The sequence below is a fragment of the Desmodus rotundus genome, chromosome 5, assembly GCF_022682495.2.
Source record: "Desmodus rotundus isolate HL8 chromosome 5, HLdesRot8A.1, whole genome shotgun sequence".
Classification (NCBI taxonomy): domain Eukaryota; kingdom Metazoa; phylum Chordata; class Mammalia; order Chiroptera; family Phyllostomidae; genus Desmodus; species Desmodus rotundus.
In genome coordinates this window covers 152211821-152235828 of record NC_071391.1, presented here as the reverse complement: position 1 = coordinate 152235828, position 24008 = coordinate 152211821, and the positions used below count along the sequence as shown (strand labels likewise).

The 24008-nt window shown below is 48.3% G+C and overlaps 1 protein-coding gene across 3 annotated transcripts in view; it reads right to left on the bottom strand.

Moving 5' to 3' along the window:
* Window positions 1–24008, bottom strand: part of IFT172 (intraflagellar transport 172) — a 32733-nt gene that overhangs the window by 989 nt on the left and 7736 nt on the right. Inside the window, exons 10-45 of one of the 3 annotated variants that reach the window (XM_024552590.4) lie at window positions 23909–24004; window positions 22758–22919; window positions 22363–22416; window positions 21824–21927; window positions 21586–21671; window positions 18581–18693; window positions 17574–17741; window positions 13885–14021; window positions 13581–13688; window positions 12060–12144; window positions 11666–11758; window positions 11289–11366; window positions 10799–11047; window positions 10537–10615; window positions 10234–10354; window positions 9907–10051; window positions 9332–9421; window positions 8718–8815; window positions 8459–8594; window positions 8257–8373; window positions 7802–7944; window positions 7044–7137; window positions 6822–6886; window positions 6456–6636; window positions 6114–6223; window positions 5866–5995; window positions 3754–3852; window positions 3440–3549; window positions 3239–3302; window positions 3043–3129; window positions 2639–2755; window positions 1759–1869; window positions 1449–1568; window positions 577–672; window positions 286–345; window positions 104–202 (exon numbers count right to left, since the gene is read on the bottom strand). In XM_024552590.4, coding sequence (XP_024408358.2) covers window positions 104–202; window positions 286–345; window positions 577–672; window positions 1449–1568; window positions 1759–1869; window positions 2639–2755; window positions 3043–3129; window positions 3239–3302; window positions 3440–3549; window positions 3754–3852; window positions 5866–5995; window positions 6114–6223; window positions 6456–6636; window positions 6822–6886; window positions 7044–7137; window positions 7802–7944; window positions 8257–8373; window positions 8459–8594; window positions 8718–8815; window positions 9332–9421; window positions 9907–10051; window positions 10234–10354; window positions 10537–10615; window positions 10799–11047; window positions 11289–11366; window positions 11666–11758; window positions 12060–12144; window positions 13581–13688; window positions 13885–14021; window positions 17574–17741; window positions 18581–18693; window positions 21586–21671; window positions 21824–21927; window positions 22363–22416; window positions 22758–22919; window positions 23909–24004 — 4005 coding nt within the window. The remainder of the gene's footprint in view (window positions 1–103; window positions 203–285; window positions 346–576; window positions 673–1448; window positions 1569–1758; window positions 1870–2638; window positions 2756–3042; window positions 3130–3238; window positions 3303–3439; window positions 3550–3753; window positions 3853–5865; window positions 5996–6113; window positions 6224–6455; window positions 6637–6821; window positions 6887–7043; window positions 7138–7801; window positions 7945–8256; window positions 8374–8458; window positions 8595–8717; window positions 8816–9331; window positions 9422–9906; window positions 10052–10233; window positions 10355–10536; window positions 10616–10798; window positions 11048–11288; window positions 11367–11665; window positions 11759–12059; window positions 12145–13580; window positions 13689–13884; window positions 14022–17573; window positions 17742–18580; window positions 18694–21585; window positions 21672–21823; window positions 21928–22362; window positions 22417–22757; window positions 22920–23908; window positions 24005–24008) is intronic. The other 2 variants (XM_053924024.2, XM_053924025.1) reach the window with 2 other exon arrangements.

Below are 24008 nucleotides of genomic sequence, written 5' to 3'. Positions count from 1 at the left end.
CTGATGGCTGGTACAAAGTGTTGGGAGGACCATCCTAACGTGTCTTCCCTTCTCAGTGCACACACACTGGTGAGCCTCCCCTTCTCCAATCCTGTGTCCTTACTGGTATGTGCTGCTTGGCTGGGAGAGGCACTTCAAAGGGAATGTCTGTGTCCTGAAAGTCAGAGTGGTCAAGGGCATCCAGAGTTCCTTCCTCGATTGCCTGTGGCAGGGTAAGCTGTCGTGAGACAGGCACAGCTGTGACAGGCAAACCTCCCCACCTGCGGGCAGCACCTCCCTACTCACATCAGTTAGATCCAAAAAGCGGTTGAGGAAGATGAATGCCATGTTCTCCCAGCCAATTGCCTGCCACAGAGAAAAGTTGCAAGTAGGGGTGAGCAGCTGGGCTTGGCTGCTGCTTTGACAGGATGCAGGGGGAAGAATCCAGGAAGATACAGGAAACCGATATCCTCCATAACATCAGCCCCACACTCAGCTTCGCTCTTCCTGAGCAGATGGGATAAGTCTACCATCCAATTTCTGATTTCCTTATCTCCTCAACGGCACCCTTCCGCACCCTTCCTCGTCCCAGCTCACCTTGGCTGCAACGCCTGCTTCATAGAAGGCCTTGTCTGCAGGTAGTAGCTGGGTGTGACGTAAAAGTGAAACAGAAAGCTTGGCAGCCACGGTTTCCTACAGGTTAAAGTCAAAGCATGATGACCCTGGCCCTTCAGTGGCCAAGCAAGCAGACCAATCGTCTTATGACTCCGGCAACCACAGAGCCGGAAAACCAACAATCATTATTAACCTGCGCTAGATCTCAAGCTGTTCTGGGTCTTAGTTATTTTCTCCTGCACAGAACTGGGCACAGATTACTTCTAAATTTCCTTCCACGTCTAGAATTCTATCAACCAAGTACATGAAATAATGCTACAACATATCAGTGCTTTTCAGCCGATGTGCTACAAGAATTTTTAAAATGTGCAGTATCTGACAATTGAGTCGGGCTGCCCTCTTTTTCCCTTAGATTGTCAAATAAAAAAATGACAATAGCCATCTGGTGTGAATGAGTCAAAAATTATACCTATTTTTTTTTGTCAGATTGTCAAAACTAATTTTTTGGTGTGCCACAGAATTTTAGTAGTTATGTGATGAAAAAGATTGAAAATCGCTGCAGTATACTGAATACTATGATGAAGAAGTCAAAGGTAGGTGTGTAAGAGGCCCATGCAGAGATCATGGGATCTGAATGTTTATGCATAATGAGGCTGCAGTTGTGAGGGCAGGCAGCCCTAAGAAGATCAAAGGCAGGGAACAAACCATCTCAGCAGGGATTCAAGATTCATTTAAACAGTAAAGAAGCTAGGAGAGAAGTGGGCCAAACTTGAGAATCCAGAACTTGAATTCACTCAATTTCATGCGTTTGAAGATGCGTCCATAAGACCGAGTGCCCCTCCCCACCCCCTCACCAGCTGTTTGACACTCTGGGCTGCAGAGCGGGTGGCATAGTAATGGGCGATCAGCAGCATCGTCTCAAACTCCTCATGGGCTGGAGAGTTTGCCTCACTGGACTTCACCAGGTTTTCACACTAGAGCAGGCAGAGAGCATAACCTGGGTCAGGGGTCAGAGTACCAGGGCCACAGAGTGGTCAGCTGGTGGCCACCTGGACAGAGGGAGGTACAATACATCAGAGTGTAAAGATTGAAGCGCAGGAAAGAAGAGACCAGACAGGGACAGGCGGAGTAGCCTTATCACTCCCGTCAGCCCGACTTCCGCACCAGGTTGAAGAGCACATCGCGGAGGTCAGCCCAGGTGTGGTAGGCCTCAGCACTGTTGGTCCCCGGTGAGCTCACCACGTCGGTGAAGATCCTTTTGTAGATGTTGAAGTTCTGAAGGTAGAAGGGTGAGAAGATCTGAGTGAGGCAGCAACAGCTCGAGAGAAAGTGGAAGTGGGTCAAAGAGAGGAAAACAGGTTATAAATGTGTGTGTGGAGGAACTGGGACAGTAATGGAGAAAGTGTTTTTTAGAAAAGAGAATGAAGAGTAAGAAAATACTTGTTATTTTATTTTTATTTTTGATTTTAGCAGGGGGAGGGAGGGAGAGAAACATCTATCAGCTGCCTTCTGCAAGCTTCTTGACCAGGGACCAAAGGGACTGAATCTGCAACCCAGGCATGTGCCTTGACCCGGAATCGAACCGGCAACCTCCCGGTTTGCAGGATGATGCCCAACCCACTCAACCACACTGGTGGGGGTGAAGAAAACCATTTCTTACTCACTGGTGCTCTGTGACTGCAGGGAGATGAGGGATTGCGCACGACAGTCACAGTATGAATGGGCTAACATTCCGGAGAGCTGTGATACTTGGATAGGACAGCGGTGTACATTCACTGGGGGGAGTTAAGGCCCTGGAGGCGTGTGCGGGATTCATTTCCGAAAGACCGTTCTCTGTGTGTTAGCTAAAAGCTTGTGGGGTTGGTGTTTCTTCAGAGGGTAAATCTCCAGAGAGGCCGTAGTTTTGGAGAGACTGCGTGGCGTCTCTGGGCAGGACACTGATCAAAGAATCCCTAACAAAGACAGCCCTGAGGGGCGGGTGGTTCTCGAGGAGAAGAAAACAATTTCCTTGAGGAAACATTCACCCCAAGGAGCAGGCTGGTACCTGTGGGTTAGCAGGGGCTCCGTGTTGCACATACAGGGCCAGTGCCTGGGCGTAGCCACCCTCTCGGATCAGGTGAGTTGCATACAAGGCCACGTACTTGTGTAGAATCTTGTAGTTCTGTCCCGGAGGTGGCGGAAAAGCGTGGGGAGGTTGGGATCAACCAGACCAGACTGAGGGTGGGGTGGTAACTTGAGACTGTGGATTTGTTTAGGAGGCAAAGGGCACATGCCAGCCAGGGCCCCTTGGCCTCTGACCCGGATTTCAGTGTGGAAGACTAGGCTCTCTGGTGTTAATCGGGCACCTTTAGGGTCTGAACTTTAAGGAAGGGAGATACAGCTCTGGGGCAGGCGGGGGTCCCGGGAACACGTGCAGAAGAGCTGGGAATGGGAGGAAGGGAGCAGTACCTGCTTGGTAGCTGTTTCAATGCACTTGTCCCACTGGCCCTGCTCCACGTACAGGTCCAGAGCTGCTACCACATCCACACCCACCAGCTGCAGATCCATTGAAAAGACAGAGTTAGGAGAGAGATGACATGAGGGGAAGAGGGAGAGAATCTCAAGCCTCCCGTGTTCTGCCTCCTGCTAGCTCCTCAGGTCTCACCGAGTCCACTTTGCCCTGGTCCTTGAGGAAATCTTTATAATGCTGGTCCACATAGTCTTCATACCTGTGAAGATGTGCAGAGATCTCGCACTTTGTGGTCCAGGATGGTCTCACGGTCACACCCTTCCCATGAGAACTTTCTCTTAGTTTTTACAAAAGGAAGTAAGAGAATTTCCCAGTGAGAAGGGACGGTGTGTTTACCGGGGATCTAACTCCTTGGCCACACGCTTGGCCTTGTTCCACTCCTCGGCCTCCATGAAAGCGTCGATGGCTTCCTTGACTAGGTCCAGGTTCAGATAGAGCTCCGCAGCCTGAACGATGGGAAATCTGAGACTGGAGGCCATACTTCCTCTCCATGCCTCAGTTCGCCCTCTGTGACTCTTCCCTCAGAGTCCCCACAACCACATGCCACGCCTGCCAAGAGGCCCACCTCACACACCTGCCTGGGTGTCGATGTCACTGTTCCACCCACCTCTGCGGCACCTGTGTCTCTTCAGTCCCAGCGCCCTACTTACTGCACAGTGCTTTCCAATTCCAATCAGCTGGGGTCCTACAGCCCGAACTACTTCCAGACTGCGCTGGGGAGGCAGAAACTTGATGGACAGTTCGGCTGCCTGAGTGGTTGAACAGAACAGGGAGATGAGTAGGAGAGAGAAGTACTGCTGGGGGTCTTCAGCCTGGTCTTTTTTTCCCCTCCAGCTGCCAATTTGCTCTTTTAAACTCTCCCTCACCTTCCACCCTCCTAGGAAAAGCCTGCCTCATGGTCCATCAGAGGACCTCTCCAGTACCTCTCAGCTTGTCCTCTTTCAGACACTCCTTGCTGTCTAAGGTCACTGTATTTGGTCCTGCCACCTTTGACAAACTGGTTCCTCGAGCTCTTTGTCACAAATAGAATCTTGCTAACATGGTATAGGTAAAGAAGCCCTGAAGTAGCCGTCCAGGACATTTTGTAAATATTTGTGTGGGGCTTCTCTGAGCCTCAGTTTCTTCATGATAAGAGTGACGGTTGGTCCAGACTCGGCGTCCAGAACCGCAGCCACTAGTCACATGCGGCGTCCCAGCTGAGACGTGCTGCGAGCCTAAACACACACTACATTTCAAGGACTTAGTATGGAAAAAGGAATGTACACTATCTCAACACGTGTTTATACTGATTACATGTTGAAAGAATACTTTAGGTATATTGGGTTAGGTAAAATGTTATAATTATTTTCACCTGTTTTCCTTTTCCTTATTTGAATGTGGCTACTAGAGATCTTTAAATTCCGTGTGTGACTTGCATTACATTTCTGTTGGGACAGTGCTGGTCTAGGTGATCTTAGACACAGCTTCCAGCCCTAAAAGTCCATAGCTCTACAAACCCCCAGTGTTCTGTAAGCTTCCTCCATTCCCACTGAGATGCTGACAGCCTCACCAGGTTTTAATTTCCGTGTGGCCTAATGTAGCTACAGACTAGGCTAGTCCTCCTGCTCTTTCCCCCACTGATTCTTGCCTGTCTTTCTTTACCTGCCAAACCCTTCAGAACTTAAAGTGCCCCCATTCAGGAAGCCATCCTCTGCCCAATCTGAAGAAGGTGTAGTCATGCACAGACCCCAATAAGCAATGCCTCAGAATAAGACACAACAGATGCTTAATAAATATTATACTTGCTGACTGAAATCCACTAAACTCTGCCCTGGCTGGTGTGGCTCAGTGGATTGAGTGTGGGCCTGCAAGCCAAAGGGTCGCTGGTTTGGTTCCCAGTCTAGGGCATTTGCCTGGGTTGCAGGCCAGGTTCCCATTTGGGGGCATGAGAGAGGCAACCACACACTGATGTTTCTCTCCCTTTCTCCCTCCCTCCCCCTCTCTCTAAAAACAAATAAAATCTTTAAAAAATAAATAGATAAAATCCACTAAAGTCTCATAACAATCATCAGTCATTCTTTTTACTTCCTTCCCCTCTAACTTCTGGGGCTGTTCAATGACGAGGCCTCAGAAACCTCAGGGCAATTCTGCAAGGGCATCACCGCATCAACATTTTATTTAGGGGGCTGATCAATCTCATCCCTCATAACACCTAATACCATATTTGCCTGAATCTAAGGCACATCATTTAAACTGTACATGTATCCCAGTTTCAAAGATACTAATATGTGACTGCTTACATGCCTTAGAATTGATGAAACACGTTGGCTTGGCTTGATCTGCTGTGGCTGCTTTTCAGGTGCTGGGTGGAGGGGAAGCCTCTGCTTCCTTCATGAGCTCCATCTGGCTCCAGCTCCAGGCCCTCGAATTTGCCTCACAAAGCCTCCAGGACCCCTGCAGCCCAGGGAGATCTCAACCCTCTCTGAACTTCACTTTGAATCACACACTTTAGTGGTCACTAAGTCATCACTTCTCTCAGATACAATATTAATTAACTGAGCCAGGTGTCTGTCTAAATTGCCCCAATTTCTTACTGTCAGAGCTGTCAGATACCCCCTTTTACAGCCTTTGGAGGTTCTGGACCTAACATCTAGCAAGTAGATACCTACCACCGGACTAAAAACAAAAAGGCAGGACAAAAGCGCTGAATGTCTGTGGAGGAACGCTGGGTGTGAGTGGGGGCCCGGGGAGGCGGAGGCCAGGCAGGGCGTGGCCGGCCTCACCTTCATCCAGCACTTCTCCACCAGGCTGCTGCTTCCTGTGTCCCGCACTTTGAGGTAACAGTCAACTGCACGGCTGTACTCCCCAGCCTGCTCCCACTGTCGAGCTTGTTCCACGAGCCCCTCCATGCCCCTGTAGAGATGACACTGCTTATGACAGGAATGGGGAGGGGTGGCGTGGCCTATCCTGTGCACACCTTATGACCCACCCCCCAGCCCTGGGCACATTTCCTGGCCCCCTGGCTTCATACCTGGCCCCCTTCTTGGTAGCTTCCCGCTCATACTCTTCCTGCAGAGCCTCCAGCTGGCCAGGCACGTAGTCCTTGCAGATCCGCAGGGCATCGCTCCATAATCCAGCCTCCTGCTCAGATTTCCCGGTATCAGGAGGGCAGAGGAAGGCACGACAGCTTCCCATTGCTACCCACGTGGCGTAGCCCCGATTCCTGGGTCTTGGACCTCTTTCCTCCTTCCTTTCTCTCCTTCCCCTCCCTAGTGCTAACCTGATCTTTCTCAGTACCAGACGTCTGTGGAGAGCTCTGTGGGCTCAGATATGCTCTTCCCCTCCCCTCATGGCCCTGACTCCCATGTCCCACCTTATAATAATTGAGGGCCAGGCCTGGTCTCTGGGCCCGAAGCAGCAGTCCTTCTGCTTTCTGAAAGTCCTTCTCCTCCAAGGCCACCCGGGCCTGCCCCACGAGCACCTCAGCAACGCTGTCAGGGTCGTGGGCCTCTGCCACGCGCTGAGCGGCCTCCCAGTCCTGGTTATGGACAAACCTGCCCCCAGATGGGGACACAGGAGAGGCTAAGTACAGGACTGAGGCCTCAACAGTGGGAACAAACGGGCACATCACTGAAGGCGTGTAACATTTACTGGAACTAGGTTTGGGTGAGGGTGACAATGAGAGATCCTGGGGCCAGGCTTGGGAGGACAGGAGTTTGGAATTTCTGGGGTAACTCACATGAGGACCGCTTCCTTGGGTTTACCAGCCCTGATGAATTCTGCTTCAGCCTCTTCAAATTTACCCTATAGAAAGAGCAGGGCAGCCATGTGTGATGGGGAGATTGGTGTCACAGGCAGCTGTGAGACTCGAAGAGGGAACCCCTGGTGCAGTGGGCTGGGGGATGGAAAGGAGGGCTCTGTGGTCAGGGTCGAGAGCGATGGGGAAGGATCGCATCCATACCTCATCCTCCAGGTACATAGCGTATCGGAGGTGAATCTCGGGAGTTTTGTGCTTGAGGGCCAGCCGAGAGAGTTCAAAAGCAAAGTCAAAGGAGCTGAAAGGGAAGGTGCAGATAAGGTTTGCCTACTCAATACTGTGAAGGTCACATCACCATCACCGTCACCGTGGATCAGGATGCATTTGGAAAAGCCTGTGCTTCCCCTGAGACTAGCTGCAGGGATGAGAGGGATGGGCAGGGGGCAGGAGGCAGGGGGTGTGGGCCTCACAGTACTGCAGCGACAGGGTGGGAAGGGCTGCTGGTGCTGCCACCTCCTCCTCCTGAGCCACGTCTATAGTAGCAGAAAAACAGTCTCTCAGAGATGAGTGACACTATCCTCAGCACTCCGGCTGATGCAGGGTGACTGCTGGCATCTGTAACACTTACTTGAGAAAAGCTCATTTTGCATTTAACAGAATCACACTTCTGTTACTCAGAAGTAAGATACTGGCTTAGTGCATTTTAGCTTTAAAAGCTCTCTCTCTCCACTTTTATCCTCAGAAGAGCCAAAGATTAAACACTGTTCTGAGACCCAGGGAATAGGGGAAGAGTTACTAATTCATTCTTGCCTCTCTGTCAAGTCCTTCCAAGGATCTCTCCTTACCACACTTCTTCACTCGGCTTCAGCTTTTAGAAATGTTTTTGAGTTACACCTCAGTTTTCTTCCTCAGTGTGGCAGCTCTGTCTGGAACGGACAGGGAGAGAAGGCGCAGTGCCTCACCAGTTGTCGGCAGCGTGGTCGACAGCAGCTTCCAGGAGTCCCAGCTTGTTAAGCAGCCGAACTGCAGCCTCCCCTCCCAGGCTCTTTGCCCACAGATAGGCCACGTGTTTGTGGGCATTCGGTCCTCCGTGAGCCTTGGCCACCTGTAAAGCAAAGCCACTCGGCAGCCTGCCACCGCAGGGACACGGGGCTGCTCCCTTCTCATCTCTGATCCAACCTTGGCTGTGGCAAGGATCAGGTACCGGGGCTAGAACAGGAAGAAGGCTAAGTTTCTGGGTCTCTTAACCTGTTTATGGGCCAAGGACGGATTTCAGGTGGTCCACAAACCCTTAAAATTGCATGAGAAATTCTGGGTATAGGTGTAGACGTTTTTCACAGACCCACAACCAGATCAGAATTAGCCACTGAGACTGGGGAAGGAGGGCTGTGCCCCCAGTGTGGCCTGGATTCCTTACCCGGTAGGCCTCTTCCCAAAGCCCATTGGACCGGTACATGTTCACGGTTGCCTTCCATTCCTGGGCCTCGAGGTAGTGGTACTCAGCCTCCTGAAGTCGGCCTTCAGCCTCCAGCTCCTGGGGAGAGGTGGGTCAGCACGGATGGAGGGGCCGATGCAGCTTGTCTGACGAAGAGGTGGGCAGGGACAGAGGAAGGGCTCACCTTGCCCAGATGGAGGTGCGTGTCACTGAGAAGGTCTGGGTGGTGCTTCCCTACCAGGCGGACCATGTCATCATACATCTTGTGCTTTTTGAACATGGTAATGGCGAGATCAGGCTCTTCCACTGTCACATACAGCCTGGGGAAAGGACACACTCTTGGGCCTCCTAGACATTTCTGCCACTAGAGTCACTCCTCCGCAGGACACACCCTCAGACCCGTCTGCCTCTCCCTCCACTCCTCCTGGGGGGCCCCTGCTCACCTTTCAGCCTCGCGGTACTTGCCCTGCTTCTCCATCTCCTGCGCCTGGGTGATGTACAGCACTGACACCTCTTCCGGTCTCATGCACTTCGTCGCCAGCTGTGCACACAAAGCAAGAGTAGCCTCGGGTGCCAGCTCCTGAGTGAAGGGGGGCTGAAGGGAACCCGTTTTCACAGACCTCTGAGCTTCCCACCAACCACAGGAGAGGGATTACTGCCACCCTCCCAGTCAGCGCAGGGAATTCCAAGTCCGTAAGAGGCAAAGGAAGGACTCTATTGTACTAAGGCAGGAGGATCAGAGATGCCCTGTGCTGGGCGCCTCTGTTCCCACCACCATCCTCCTACTGCAGACACTGGGCTCCGGGAGCGGGAGCGAGAACGCGGTTGCCAGTGCCGCTAGAGCGTCCGGAGTGGTATTTCAGATTCCCCAGCCCCCAAGACCGCCTGCTCTTCAGACTTACAGGTTTGGCGACACACGTCTCTCTCTGTCCTTGCCTTTCCCTGTGGCTAGGGACCAAAGTTACCCTATGTTTTGGTACTTCCTCAGCTTTCTGGGAACCCAGGGAAATGGGAGGCAGATCAGAGACGAAGGAGAGCGGCCCCACGCCGTCTCTACCTTGTGGGCCTGCTCCCAGTGGCCAGCCTGGGTGTACATGTCTATCGCATCTTTTGTCCGGTCTCCCTTAACGAAGAGTTCCTCAGCAATCTGGTTGAGAGAGGCAGATGCAAAAGGTCAGAGCAACAGGGCTAAAGCAGCCTGTAGGGAGAAAGAGCAAACCTGAGCCGGGCTGCAGCAGCGCCTGGGACCCCGTTTTTGTACTGAAACAGAGGAGAAGAGATGACTGTGGGTATCTCACACCTACTCTTCTGGAAAAAAGACCAGCCAAAACCAGTATGAGGGCAACACAGTGGGAGTTTAAAAGGGCCTCACCTTGCTGTAGTGCAAGGGATTCTCTATCTTAGCTAAACTGGAATTATCCCTGAGGAATCACCCATGCTGGCCCAGGGGGAGGGTCAGTGTCATTCTGGAATGAAACAGGGTCAGTAAATCATTTCTTTCCATTCAGGGTGGTGATGTTGCTGGGTCTTAGAAGGAAGGGTTTGGTGAGGTGGCCCTCACACACCGAGCTGGCTCTCTTCTTGTCGCGCTGCACCGACTGCCTCAGGCTACAGAAAGGGGCTGGTCCTCACCTCGTACTCCTGCAGGGATGCATAGTGCTGGGCCACACGGGGGTAGTATTTGGACGCAGTGTTCCGGTCCTGTAGATCTAATATATAAATTGCCTTCTTCCACTGGCGGGCACCCAGAGCCGCTTCAATTGCCTTAATGGAGCACCTGGCATAGTTGGGAAAGGCATAAATATGTCAGAGGAAAGAGGAAGATGGATGGCGGTGAAGGACACCTCGGGCATTCCCCATCCTGCGTTTTGAGAACTCTTCTTTTAGGCCTTGGTGCCCTTATTGCCCCAGCACCTCTCACCACACACCTGATCTCCTCTGCAGCCCAGACCACCATACCTGGCTTCAATATAGTGATTAATGGCTGCGTCAAGCTGCTTCTGCTGCACCAGGTGGTCCCCCCACGCCTCCTCTAGTCTCACCACCTCTGCTGGGAATGCCATTCGAGCCAGCTCCACCGCTGCCAGAGATGGAGAGGCACTCAGCTCATACTTGCAGGGATGGGACTCAGGGAGAGTAAGACAGGGAAATGAAGTGTGGAAAACAGGTGAGAAGTGGAGGAATGGAGAAGTGAAGCCCACCAGCCTGAACAGATGCACCGGAGTCCGCAACACTGAAGGATGCGCTGTGGATGACTAGTACCTTTCATAAAGGCGTTGCCTTTACAGTAACACTCCAGGGCCCGCTGTGGATTTCGAATCTTCTCAAAGAGATCACCTGCCTGTTAACACATACTATATATTACTACCATGAAACCCCTACTACACGAAGAATCAAGTACCAGCCCCAACAAGAAGAGAATAGGCCGCCAGTCATGGAGGGCTATGCACTCCAAGGCCCCTCTGGGTAGGAGAGGGGCGCTGAGCCCTGGAAATAAGGAAAAGGAACAGGAGGCCAGCCATACCCTTTCATACAATTCCCCCTTGATAAGGGCTGCAGTGATGTGTTCCACCAGCTCAGTGTTGGCTAGCAGTTCCTCCTGGGTCAGCACCAGCCGGGCAGCTCTGGCAGGGAGCCCTGCTTTGAGGTAGAGGCTGATGGCTGCTAGCCCATCCCCTTGGCTCTCCTGCAGTTCGCCTGCTCGCTCTTCTTGCTGGGTGTCCATCAGCCACTGGTAATAACCCCGGCGCAGCTTTTCTAGAGCGGGGTGCCCCTGGACGCACAACAGAGGAGAACAGGGAGTCACATCTCTCCTTCCCGCCCTTCTGCTTCCCATGCTTCTCCAATCCCATTGGAGAACCGGAAACCCTCCTGGACACCAATGTCCTGACTCCTCACCATGTCAGCTCCCAGCCCCAACCCGTTCTAGCTCCTACAGCCTCCTTGACAAGCAGAGGTTTCTGACGTTGGTGGAACGGAGTTCTAAAGCACTGTGGAGAAGACACAACTGATACCTTGGCCTCGGCCACAGCGATGCACTCATCCCAACGGTGTAGCTCCTGGTACATGTCCATGGCCTCCTCAACAGCATTCTAGGGGAACCCAGGCAGAGGACAGAGGGACACCAGGAAGACATGAGGATCAGAAGTCAGCAAGCTCTCCTTGGCCTGGCTAAGATACCAGCCCAGATGGCATTTACTTATACACAAGGAGAGGCGGACTTCTTGTGAAACTCAAAGAGGCTTAAGTTCCAGGGCACTTTATTTGCACAGGCCCCTTCGGCCTTAAATAAGATATTCAGGCCCCTTCAAGGCAGTTTTTCTTAAAGAGGGCTTCTCAAATTGTATAGCTTCAGGCCACCTTACCCCTCTGGTCCCTCCTCTCCCACTACCTGTTCCAAGAAGATCATTTCAGCCAGTTTGTAGTTCTTTTCCAGCATGGCTAGACGTGCCCGGACCTGATAAAAATCTGTTCCTTCTCCACCCTGCAGGGGAAAGGGAGGTTCTGGTGAGCCTGTCATGCTGCAGGTGCCGTTCTGCCTGCGCAAGCCGAGACAGGAAGGCCAGGGAGATGTGGAAGCTCACAGACTCGGAAAGCTGAAAAACTTCATGGGCTCAGAGGCTTGAGGTTTGGCAAGCAATTCCAAAATGGTCCAACTGGAGGGCGCAGGTGGGGTGGGCGGGGAGAGGAAATCAGTCATGGCTGGAAAGCTAGGATTCATGGAGCTGAGGACTGAGAGAAATCTCAGCTGGAGAGACTGAATGAATCAGGAGGGTAATACTTGCATATTCCCGAGACACTCGATCTGCAATCTCATTGGTCTCATGCAGGAACCGAGCTTTTGCTACATGGCCCAAAGCGGAAAAGCACCTACAATATGGATGCAATAACAGTAACAGTAATATTATTGTAGGGTCATCATTAATTCATTGGCTTAGCAGGCATATACTAAGCATCTATTATGTGCCAGGCACTGGTCTCGCCAGAACTGAAGACACAGAGGGAATAAGACAGATGTGAGGGCCTTGGTCTCAGGGAACTTACTTTCTGGTGGAAACAAATAATTAGTAAACAAACAAAAAAATAATTTCAGAGAATGAAAAAGAAAATAAAATATGTGACATTATAGACAGTAACTGAGGGGACTATTTAAGTTGGCGGTCAGAGAAGGCCTGGGTGAGGTGCTGACATCGGAACTGAGACCTGAATACAAGGAGGAGGTGGTCACATAAAGGGGGAAAATTTATTGCCGGCAGAAGGGACAGGTAGTGTAAAGGCCCTGCGGCAGGAGTAGCTCGGCACGCTTGGAGGGCCAAAGGGTGTCAGTGCAGGTGGAGACTAGTGGGCACGTAGGCACCTGATGGGGGAAGGAAGTGGAGGCCAGATATTGTATGGCCTTAAAACATGGCAGAGAGTTTGGGTTTTCTACTGAGTACAATAGGAAGCTACTGGTGGATGCTGAGCAAGTAAAATGCCATGATCTAATTTATGTTGTTAAAAAAATTACCTCAGCTGCTATGGGATGAGTGGATCTAAGGGGATAAGAGCAGTCTCAGAGAGACTGCTTAAGAGGCTGTTGCAACACTTCAGGTAGGACATGGTGGTGGCCAGTTCTAGCGTGGAGACAGCAGAGTTGGACAAATAAGATATTCAGTATGTTTTGAAGACCCTGGATCGGAGTCGCCCGGACTTGCTGATAGTCTGGCTGTGGGCAATGTGGGGGAAGGGGACCGGGATGACCCCCAGCCAGAAGAGCAGCAGCCGGCGTTTACTGACCACCGGCGATCGGGGCTGTTTGCACGGAGGACGGAGGCTCTCAGCTGTTTTCCACTGCTGCCGCCGCCATCCTTCTTCTCCACCCTTCAAGGTAAGTCCTGTTATATCCCCATCTCGTATAGAGGAAGTTGAGGTACCAAGGCTTGGGAAGGTTATGTCGTCTCTCCAAGGTTACACAAGTTGGTAAATGGAGCCCAGATTTAAACTCTAAGAGTCTGAAGTCCCAAGTCTGGCCTATTAACTCCACTCTATACCATACTCAGAATATACACATCAATGCCTGGATTGTAGGGTACGGGTGCTGAAGGGGCCCCTAGTTACAAGAAGTGGAAGCAGAAACAACAAAAGACACACTCTCACAGTCCAGGGTGGGAGGGTTTGGAATATCGTACTATGGAAGGGTTGGCTGACATTTGCTGGCATGGGAGGGCAGCAGGGCCCTAACCCGAGACAGGAGCAGCCCACACGTAAAGCACCCACGTGGTCAGCCTTCCCGCTGCCGGGCACCTCTGCTCTGCGAGCCCTCTCACCTCTCAGCAATGTGCAGCTGCCTCGCCTCTAGCGCCAGCTTACTCAAGGTTTTCCACATTGCCTCTGTTTCTGGGGTCATTTCCAGAGTCTCCAAGAAGGCTGTTGCCCTGGAGAAGGAAGGAACCAAAGCACAAGGACTGAGTCCAGGGTCAGGAAGACACGGAGGAATATGGGTGATGGGGCGGGGAGGAGACAGCCCGCAATTATTTGTCCTTTGTGTCTAATCTCCTCCCTGGATCACCAGGTCCTGTTTAGATACAGCCAGTTTCACAACCCATTGCTGGTTCGCGGCCGGCTCCTTACCGGGTGTAGTTGCCATCATCAACGGCTGTTCCAAACTCAATAAGACCCTCGTCCAGCGTGTAGGCAACTGTAGTCACACCTTCAGTCACCATCACCTCGGTCTTTCCCCCGCCCCGCTCCACACTTACAACGTCACCCTGTAAAAATTCAATCCCCCACCGCACCCGAATTCCAAGTTAGTGTTTCTACTGAGTCTGCGGCAGGACACACTCACCCTCACCCAATAACCTAGCTTTCCTAACATATACTTTCCCTCAGGGAGATAAAAACCCCTTATCTATAGCGTCACACTTAGGTTAAAGCACTCATAACTATGATGCCACTAATGCCTACAGGTAAGGTGACAAAATGTGACAGCTACTTCAGCTTTCGGCAATACCATGACTTGGTATTCTTAAGGATTCTCCCCTGAAAAGATAACTTGAACCTAGCATACTGTGGTTTTTTTAAAAAGATTTTATTTATTTATTTTTAGAGAGACGGGAAGGGAGGGAGAGAGGAAGAGAAACACCCATCAGCTGCCTTTCAGATGCCCCCAGCAGGGTACCTGGCCTGCAATCCAGGCATGTGCCCTGACTGGGAATCAAACCTGTGACCTTTCGGCTGTGGGAGGAGGCCCAACCCACTAAGCCACACCCATCAGGGTGAACTTGGCATACTTTTTAATGCAGTGCTGACTTCAACTGAACAAATCACTAAGAATGCTTCTTAATTCCTCTTTCTCCCCCCTCAAAAAAGAAAGAAAGAGCCAGAGCCAGAACAAGAGCAAGAAAGAGAGAAAGAGAAGGAAAGAAAATAAAAGGTCAGCAAGCTAAAACCTGAGCAGGAAAATATGAAAGTTGAGCGAGTGGGAAGAATTTGCTCTGAAGGCAAACATAGAATCAGGAGAATAGACCTTGGGGCCTCTAGCGCAATGGGGATGCCAAATCCGAGAGACCCTCATTAAACCTGGGGTCCTTTCTTCAGTAAAGGCACCACAAGTGGCACCGGTCACTAATAGGCCTGATTCCTGCAGAAGCAAACTCAAGTCACCTTCAGAGGAAAACATGTTAGGTCCTTGGGATTCCAAAACATTCAATGTGACATGTGCTCATAATTAAAAAAAACAACAACAAAATACAAGTTAATAAAACACTATAAAGGAGTAAACAATAACTATGAACAGCAGTTTTGGACTTCCAAGGATTTCAGATACTAAAAATATCAGTTATGAAAAAATTATGGAATATAAAATAATTAAATGTTAAACATTTAAAGACCCAAATGATGAAATGAAAAATTAAGCAAGGCCCTGGCTGGTGTGGCTCAGTAGATTGAGTGCTGGCCTGTGAACCAAAGGGTTGCTGGTTCGATTCCCAGTCAGGGCACATGCCTGGGATGCAGGCCAAGTCCTGAGTAGGGGGAACGTGAGAGGCAACCAAACATTGATGTTTCTCTCCCTCTCTTTCTCCCTCCCTTCCCCCATCTCTCAAAATAAATAAATAAAAACCTTAAAAAAAAAAAGTTAAGCAAGACACAAGAAATTATCAAAAATGGTCAGCAGCTCGGATTAAAAAAACAAACAAAAAATTTTGAAAACTTTAATTTTTAAAGTAAAAAAAAAAATCAATAGATGGTTTAAATAGCAGATTAGATAATGTGAAAGCAAATTAATGACCTGAAAGTTGTACCTAAAGAAATTATCCAGAGTGCAACATGGAGCAAGGAGAAAGGAAATAAGAAAGAGAAGTTAAAAAGGCATAAAAGAATAGGAGCTACTATAAAGGACACAAGGACAAAATCAAGGGGGAGGGTAGAGATGGGGGAGGGAGGTGGGACTGGCTGGGGTGGGGTGGAGGGAAGGGGAGAAAATGCAGACAATTGTAACTGAATAAAAATAAATAAATAAATTTTTTTAAAAAAAGGCATAAAAGACAAGAACTCTCACATATGCCTAATTAGAACTCTGACGGAGAGACTAGAGAATGCAAGAGAAGCAGCCATGTTTGAAGAGATACTGGCTGAGAAATTTCCAAGACTGATAAAATATATACTCGCAAATACAGAAAGTACAATATATAACAAGCAGAATAAATAAAAGAGAGTTTAAATTGAGGCACATTGTAGTGAAACTTCAAAACGTCTAAGAAAAAGATTTTAAAAGCAACCAGAGAGAAAAGACAGATCACCTAACCCACAGGTGGCAAACGCAAGGCCCGAGGGCGGAACCCGGCCCTCTACCTTGTTTCTACTGGGTGACAGCGCCGAGCTCTCACTCAACTGTTCAGGAGTAGTTACATTTATACAGTCCTAAAATCACGTTCGGCCCTTTGAAGGCAACCACAAGGCTGATGCGGCACCCAGGGAAAATGAGTTTGATACCCCTGACCTATACAGAGAGAGCTGTTAAACTTCTCAGAACAACAAAGGAAGTCAATCAATGGGACAATATTTGCAAAAGGCTAAGAAAATTAAGTCAATCTAGAACTGGGTACTGAGTCCAAGTATCTTCCAAGAACAGAAGCTAGCCCTGACTGGTGTGGCTTAGTGGGTTGAGCATCGTCCTACAAACCAAAAGGTTGCCCATTCAATTCCTGCTCAGGGCACATGCCTGGGTTGCGGGCCAGGTCCCCAGTTAAATAAATAAATAAATAGATAGATAGATAGAATTTTTTAAAAAAGGACAAAGGCCAAATAGAAACATTTCCAGATATTCAAAAACAAAGTTTTCATCAGAAGACTTTCTTTCAAGAAGAAAAATAGCTCTAGAGGAAAGGTCTGCCATGTGCAAAGAAAAGGCGAACAGAGAAACTGGCACCACGATGGTGAATCTAAACAAACTGTATAAAACAATAATGTCTAACTTGCGGGATAACAAAAGAGAACTAAAATACTGGATGATAATGGCAAAGGGGAAGTGACTGAAGTTAACAAAGGTCCTTTTAATGTCCTTGTATTGTTTGCAGGGGAGTGGAGGTTACATACTGATTAACTTTGGACTTTGTTAATTTCTGTACTTGGTAAACTTTCAAGAGTATTCACTACAGAAATACAGTGTATAACCTCCAAAACAAAAAAGTGGGAAAAGGGTGTTTAAAAAGGACAAGACAAACAAGCAAAAAGCCTGACCTTCATCAGCCTAAAATGAGACAAGAAAGCACAGAAAAAGAGATACAGAAAAAGAGCAAAAAGACAGTATCAAGTGCTCTTATCCACACCCACACCAGTCATCCTAGCCTGGCACAGGGGCCTCTCTTCCTTCTTTTTGCAGTCTCCCAGATTTGGGGAGTTTACTTGAGTGTGTGATGTGGGAGGATAGAAGACAGGGTCTGATCTGCAGTCTGAGCAAAAAGGAATTACAACTCTGAACGGCTTCTGACAGAGAATCAGCACCCAGGAAGTGACCCGGAACTGCTCCTCCTAGTGGGGATCTACCAGCCTGAGGGAACTGCTCCCTATCATCCGGTGAATTCCCAGGGCCCCTGTCATAGAGACCCATGCTCCAAGGGTCTAATACAAGGTCAGGAATCTGAACACGAATGGTCCTGGGGCCTGGTCCATTGTGGGGAAGGAGTCTAAACTTCACTTATTGACTCTATCCCAGAGATCATGGGTGGTGGGCAGAGAAATCCAAGTAAGCTCTGGAGCCTCCTCAGTGCTCTAATTAATCAGCCTGACACGATGTCTGAGGTGCCCTGGTGTCCACATACCCTTATAGGAGACATGGTGACCCTCTCAGGTGCCTCAATGTTGTACCACACGCACAAGTTGTTTCGGTTCTGAGCTACCAGCACATCACTTCCTGGGACCCACTGCACATAGGAGCAGAAGTTGAGGATCATTGTCTTGGAGCAGCTTTCAATGTCGTACAGATGCAGCTGAAGAAGAAAGAGGCAGACAGCACAATCAGAAGGGAGCAGCAGCGTCTTCGGCTCTTGTCCATTTCCCTAATGGTGAAATGTGGCGAGCTAACCCACCAGGCAGGTACATGCTGAATTTCAAAGCTTATTAACCTGCAACCCTTGAAGTTTATGTTGAGTTGGAATATTCTGACTGGTCGAATATAGAGCAAAGATCTACATCCTAGGAGTTTAAGACAGGTGAAGGTCAGACTTTCATTCTTAGAGTAACTGGGCCAGAGTCATCAGCCTGGATTACAAAAGTGGAGCCACCAGACAAAGTAAATGGCCTGGAAATCTGTGATGTGGCTGGCTTTCACATAACATTGAAAAATAAAATGAAAAACCAGCAGATACCCCTTTGCCCCTGAGGCTGAACTCTTCGGTGGTACCGTACTGAAATCAGAATCAACGAGGGGCAAGGAGGGGACCGCCCTCGAGCCAGCTGCAGCGCTGCCAGCCAAGCTCAGCTGAAGCGCACTGGAGCGGCAGGTGTGGGCAAAGGTTGGCATGAGAAGGAGGAGTGCAGGCGTAAGGAAATTTCCTGAGGGCACGGACTTGTGAGTAGTACAGGAGAAACCAGATCTCCAATTCCCCTCCAGCCTTTGGTGCCATCACGATACAATCTCCTTAAGGGTAACATGGATGGGTCGTGATACCAGATGCAAAGAATGCCGGTTCTTCTGGGCCTTGTGCTATGCTGATAGCATAGCACTAAGAAATTATGTCCCGTCCTGCCCCCCACAATCCCTGGTAGCAGCCAGTACCACATCCTCTGTGGACCAGTCAATGGCTAAGGCTTTAGTAACCCTCCTCACACGAAGTTTGCGGTCCCTGAAGAGAAGCTTGTGTCCAGTCTCATTAAGTTCCAGCCAGTCCACACGGCTCTCATGGCTGATGGTGCCAATGTTGTAGCCACCAATCAGATCCACTAGAGAGTAAAGGAGACAGGGTTAAGAAGAGACATTCCACATAATCACATACAGGGCACGAGGCACCCTGCAAAGCCTGGCCTTCCAGTCACAGGTGGGGCTTTAGGGATGCTACAGCAGCCTAGAGTATGTCCTGAGGAATGCAAATGCCACCACAACATCAGTTTGCTGAGATGCTTAAGAGGCTGGGTTTCTTTGAAAATTGTCAAAGTTTTATTTAACTCTGTAGTTAACTCAAAAGGTCCAGACTCATCAAAAAATGTGATTCCTGCCCTGGCTGCATAGCTCAGTAGGTTAGTGTTGTCCCAATAAGCCAAAGTTGTGGGTTCAATCTCCGGTCAGGGCACATATTTGAATACATAAGTAAGTTGAACAACAAATCAATGTTTCTCTTTCTCTCTGTCTTTCTTTCTCTCCCCCTTCTTCTCTCTCTCTAAAATCAATAAATTAAAAATAAAAAAAAAGAAAAATGCGATTCCTCTCTGACACTCCTGGAGTTGTCTCAGAGGACATCGGAACTATGGAGTGACTGGCTTCTATGACTCCCGAAATCCTCTGAAAGGCAGCACTGAGCACATTAAGGATGTGCGCCCCCCACCCCCTAGAGTGCACCAGGGAGAGGAGGCTGACGCACGAATGGCCTTGAGGATCCTATCTGTTCCAAGGCACTACCTGCACACTGGACAGCCTCTGATGGAAGAGCGCTAAGGCGCAAACAATGGCAAAAGCACACACAGAAACTGGAGGAACCTCTGACTAAAGCCAGCTGGTCAGGACAGGGGATGAATGATTTGGTCTGAACCTTGTAGACAATGTAAGAAATGATCACACTTAAAACAGACCCCTCAGGGATGGCTAGCATGCCTTCAGGATGTCTCTTGAATGAAGCCCATTCACAACTCTGTTGATATACTGGTCCATTATTAACAGGCAATGTACCTACCTTTGTTATATATACTGAAGCTCAAGACCAAATGCCAGCTAATGGCTACAACTGGGAAGACCGACTTAAAAATGAATTTTCCTTTAATTAAGGAGCAGAAATGGTAAAGCCCTGTTTTGATGCCCAGTTGTGAGTAGAGTCACAGAAAGTCAGAGCTATAGGGACTCTGTTTTGCATATACTGAAGATGGGACCTGAAGAGTGAGGTGACTTACCCAGAGTCTCACAGCTCGCTATTGACACGAGAACTCTGGCCATTGGACTATGTAATTGTTTCCACTATAGACACATTTCTGAGCTCAGCGATCTGACATGAAATATAAAATTCATGAAGTGTAACAATATCTTAAGAACAGACCTGTATGTATATGGAAACTTGACTTATGAGAGATGACATGAACAAATTAGTAGGTGAAGAAGGGACTTTCAATAAATGGTTAAACATATGGAAAAAAAATAAAATTAGATCCCTAGCCACATAAAGATAAATTCCAGGTGAAAAGCAACATTTAAAAATGTTACATTATAAGAGGGAGTAAGGAAGGCATTCTTAAATAAGACCACAAAAATTAAAAACTATTTATTAAAAAGTGAAGCAATGGACACTGAAATTTTAAATGTCTGAACACTGGAAGACAGTGAAAAGGAGAGAAAGGCAAACCTCAGGCTGAGTTAGAACAGCTGCAGAGCAAATAACCACCAAAGGCTATAAATGGACACCCACACAGAACTCCTCAAAGTCAAGTTAAAAAAAGATAACCTGATTATTAAAAAAAAAAAAAGGCCAGGGATATGATCTGGCAATTCACAGACGAAGAAAGCCAAACAGCCAATAAACAAATGAACAACAAAAAAACACAAGGAGATATGATTTCACATACATCAGATGGAGCCAAATTATGATGTCAGGCAATTTCAAGTATTGGAGAGAATGTGGAAGGATGAGAACTCTAACTGCTGGTAGGAATGTAAATTGGTACAATCTCTTTGAAGAGCAATTTGGAAATATTTAGTGAAATTAAAGATGCACCTCTTCTATGACTCAGCGATTCCACTCTAGGTTTAAATCTCTGTGAACTGAATACTGTAACCATGAAAAACCAACACTTTAAGTGTCCATCAGTAGGAGAAGAGATAAAAAATCCAAGATAAATATAATGAAATGTTAGGATTTGACAGAAAACTGGGTATGGATACACAAGTAATAGTAACATTAGTAGTATTAATAGCTACTGTTCTTATTATGTACCAAACATAATAGTCTAAGTGCTTTCCACATGAGGTAGGTACTGGTTTTATCCCCATTTTGGGGATGAGGGAACTAAGATTCGGAAGGGTAAGTGACCCCCCGAGACCACACGGGCACTAGTAGAGAAGTGGGGGAGTTTGACCACAGAGCCCTGCTCTTTACGGCTACACTGCATGGGTATGCTATTCTCTATACTTCTTAGAGAACACTGTGCTGTTCTCTATACTTTCTTTCCTATGCTTAAAGCATTTCATAATACAAAACTAAAAATTAATAGATAAAATAAGATTTGTAAATGCAAACATCTGTGAAATGCAAGGAGCATCTCATCACTAGTTACTAATGCCAAAATGTACAGAAAATAAGGCCCCTCCCAGTTTTAAGAGTCTATGATCCTGTGAAGTCTAAACGGGAAAACTTACAAAGTCGCTAATGGTTCTTCTCCACAATTCATAATTTTTCAGACCCAAGATATATACCAGAGAACATGAATGATTATATGGGCAGGCCTGTATATCTACCAGTGTACCTATATGTAGCCATGTACCTATGGATTTGAACATTTCGCATCTCCACGGTACGGCGGGGTCACACACTACCTCTCAGGTTCCTGGTTCCTCCACTGTACACAACCCTGTGATGTGGACATGCGCTATAAACCCCTATTTTGTTCTTAAAGTTATGAGGGGGTCTTACTCACCTACAGCGATAGTCTTAATGTCAACAAGATAAGCCAATTTCTTATTCTCTTCTATTCCTCGCAGATGCCTCTCGTTAATACGGACACTGAAACGTGAAAGATGAGGCGAGGCAAATGGGCTTAGACAGTTGGGCTATTTATCAAGGACTCAAGTACCAGGGGGTGAAGTTTTCAGGTTAATCGAGGACACAGGGATTAGAAGGCAAAAAGGAATTCTCTTGTGGAATTCACCATATACCTGATGAGATGGGGGTTCATGAATTCGGTACGTACAGAACCCAGGGTATCATTACTCCCGTATTCCACCAGGGTTAGCTCTCCAGCATTGAAGATCATGCACACCTGGGGATGAACGGAATTGTTATACGGCGGGGAGGTCGCATAATGAAAGAGAAAAACAGTAGAAGGAAGTGTACAGTCCATTCAAAGTGACTCCCACTTTTCTCTCTATTCTGTTCCTCTACCTATTTCACCCTCCACCTTTCTTTACCTACCGTTGCCACTTTCTTTATCAACCTGTTGCCACTTGCCATCCTTCATTTAAAAAAAAAATTTATTGATTGATTTTGAGAGAGAGACATCAATTTGTTGTTCCATTTTTTTATGTATTCATTGGTTGATTCTTGTATGTGCCCTGACTGGGGAATGAACCCTCAACCTTGGCTTATCAGGATGACGCTCTAACCAGCTGAACTACCTGGCCAGGGCACCACTTGCCATCCTCCTGACACAGGAGCTGGAAGGAGGCTTATCAAGATGGAATAAAGTTCTACTCACATTTTCATTTTCAAAAAAATACTTCTCATTGCCACCAGATCCCTGCCAAGCTACCTGTAAAGGGAAGAGAAGACACAGGGAGTGATGTGCATAACTTCCCAAGACAATGCCAAGAGAATGAACGGGGAGGCAGAGGGATGGTGTCTGGGGAGCATCTGACGCTGCACACAACAGGTGCTATGTCCCTATGTTTCTGGGAGGTGGCATAAAAACTGCCTCACAGCGGCAATTCCTACCCCAGGATATGAAACGCCCTGGGCCTCCTTCCCTGACACTGGATCCTCGGTACCAGGATGCTAGAGCTTCCTGTGGCGCTCTTCCCGCTAGGGACCCTGGCTCCCCCAAAATAGCAACTCAAGAAGCCCCATTCGCCACCTCTCCATTTTGGGTCCTACCTCACTAAGGCGATTAGTGTTCAGGTCCCCCAGCAGCAGTGTGTCTGACGTGTGGGCCACCAGGTAACGCTCCTTTCCCAGGATTTTCACTTCTTCCACCTCATAGCCATAGTGTGACTTGAGTACCACTCGGGTCCCCGATGACAGGTTCTTCACAATCACCTTGGCAGGAGACAAGTCTGAGCTCCCTAGGCTTCCCCCAACTCGTAAGAGGGGGGAACATGCTGGGTGGGCCCTTTGCCCACCTCCACAGTGCTAAACAAAGCTGGCATCTTGTTTCCTCAACTGGCCGAGGGTACTGATAGTAGTAAGAACACCTCACATTTGCATAGTGCTTTATTATTTATGAAATGCTTTCAGACATTATCTCTTTGATGCTTATAAGACATGTCAATCTGGAAGTTCCACTGGATAAACACAATCACTCTCCCTACGGTCCTGTAGCTCTCTGCAGAAACCTTTATGGCAACTTTAACCACCGTTACTATGTATCTGTATCTATGTGTAGATACGGATACAGATACAGATATAGATATAGGTATAGATATAGATACAGATACAGATATAGATACAGATACAGATACAGATACAGATATAGATATAGATATGTCTGTGCCTTTGCTGGAAAGTATTACAGACAATTAACTTTGATTTCTCAATGACTAATAGTGCTGACACAGAGAATGGATAAATGTTTCTGGACAAAGTGAAAGAATGAAAGAATCAATGAATAATAAATAAAAGAAAAAAGGAAGATAAAGGTAGAAAAAAGTGGGGTTGGGAACTAAGAAATTAACTTGCAACATCCTACACAGTGAGTTCTGAGACCCTGAAACGGCAGAATTCACCCTTGTAATCCTATTTATCAACCTCTCCAGCTGACATGTACAGGCAGTGATGTGTTAAACCAGGAAGATGTAAGCTGCAATCTCCATATCCCTGAAGCCTGGTGTTTAAACCTTTTCTTATAAGAAGCTGGAAGAATTATTTCAGGAAAGTTGCCAGAGAGTTGCCCTGACACATTCTGTTCCCCAGAAAAACTCTGCCAGAGGTTAAATTTGACACCGTGGCTGCGGCCAGGAGGCAGGGAAGTATTCCAAAGATGAATGAGCCGGGCAAAATCTGGGTGTGGCAGGCTCTTAGCGGCTTACCTGGCTGGGTCCCACATATGTCAACTCGAACTTGTTCTTATAGATGCTCCTGCGGAGGCAGCAGTCAAACTGTTCCACCCCACCGCAGAGTGTACCCTAG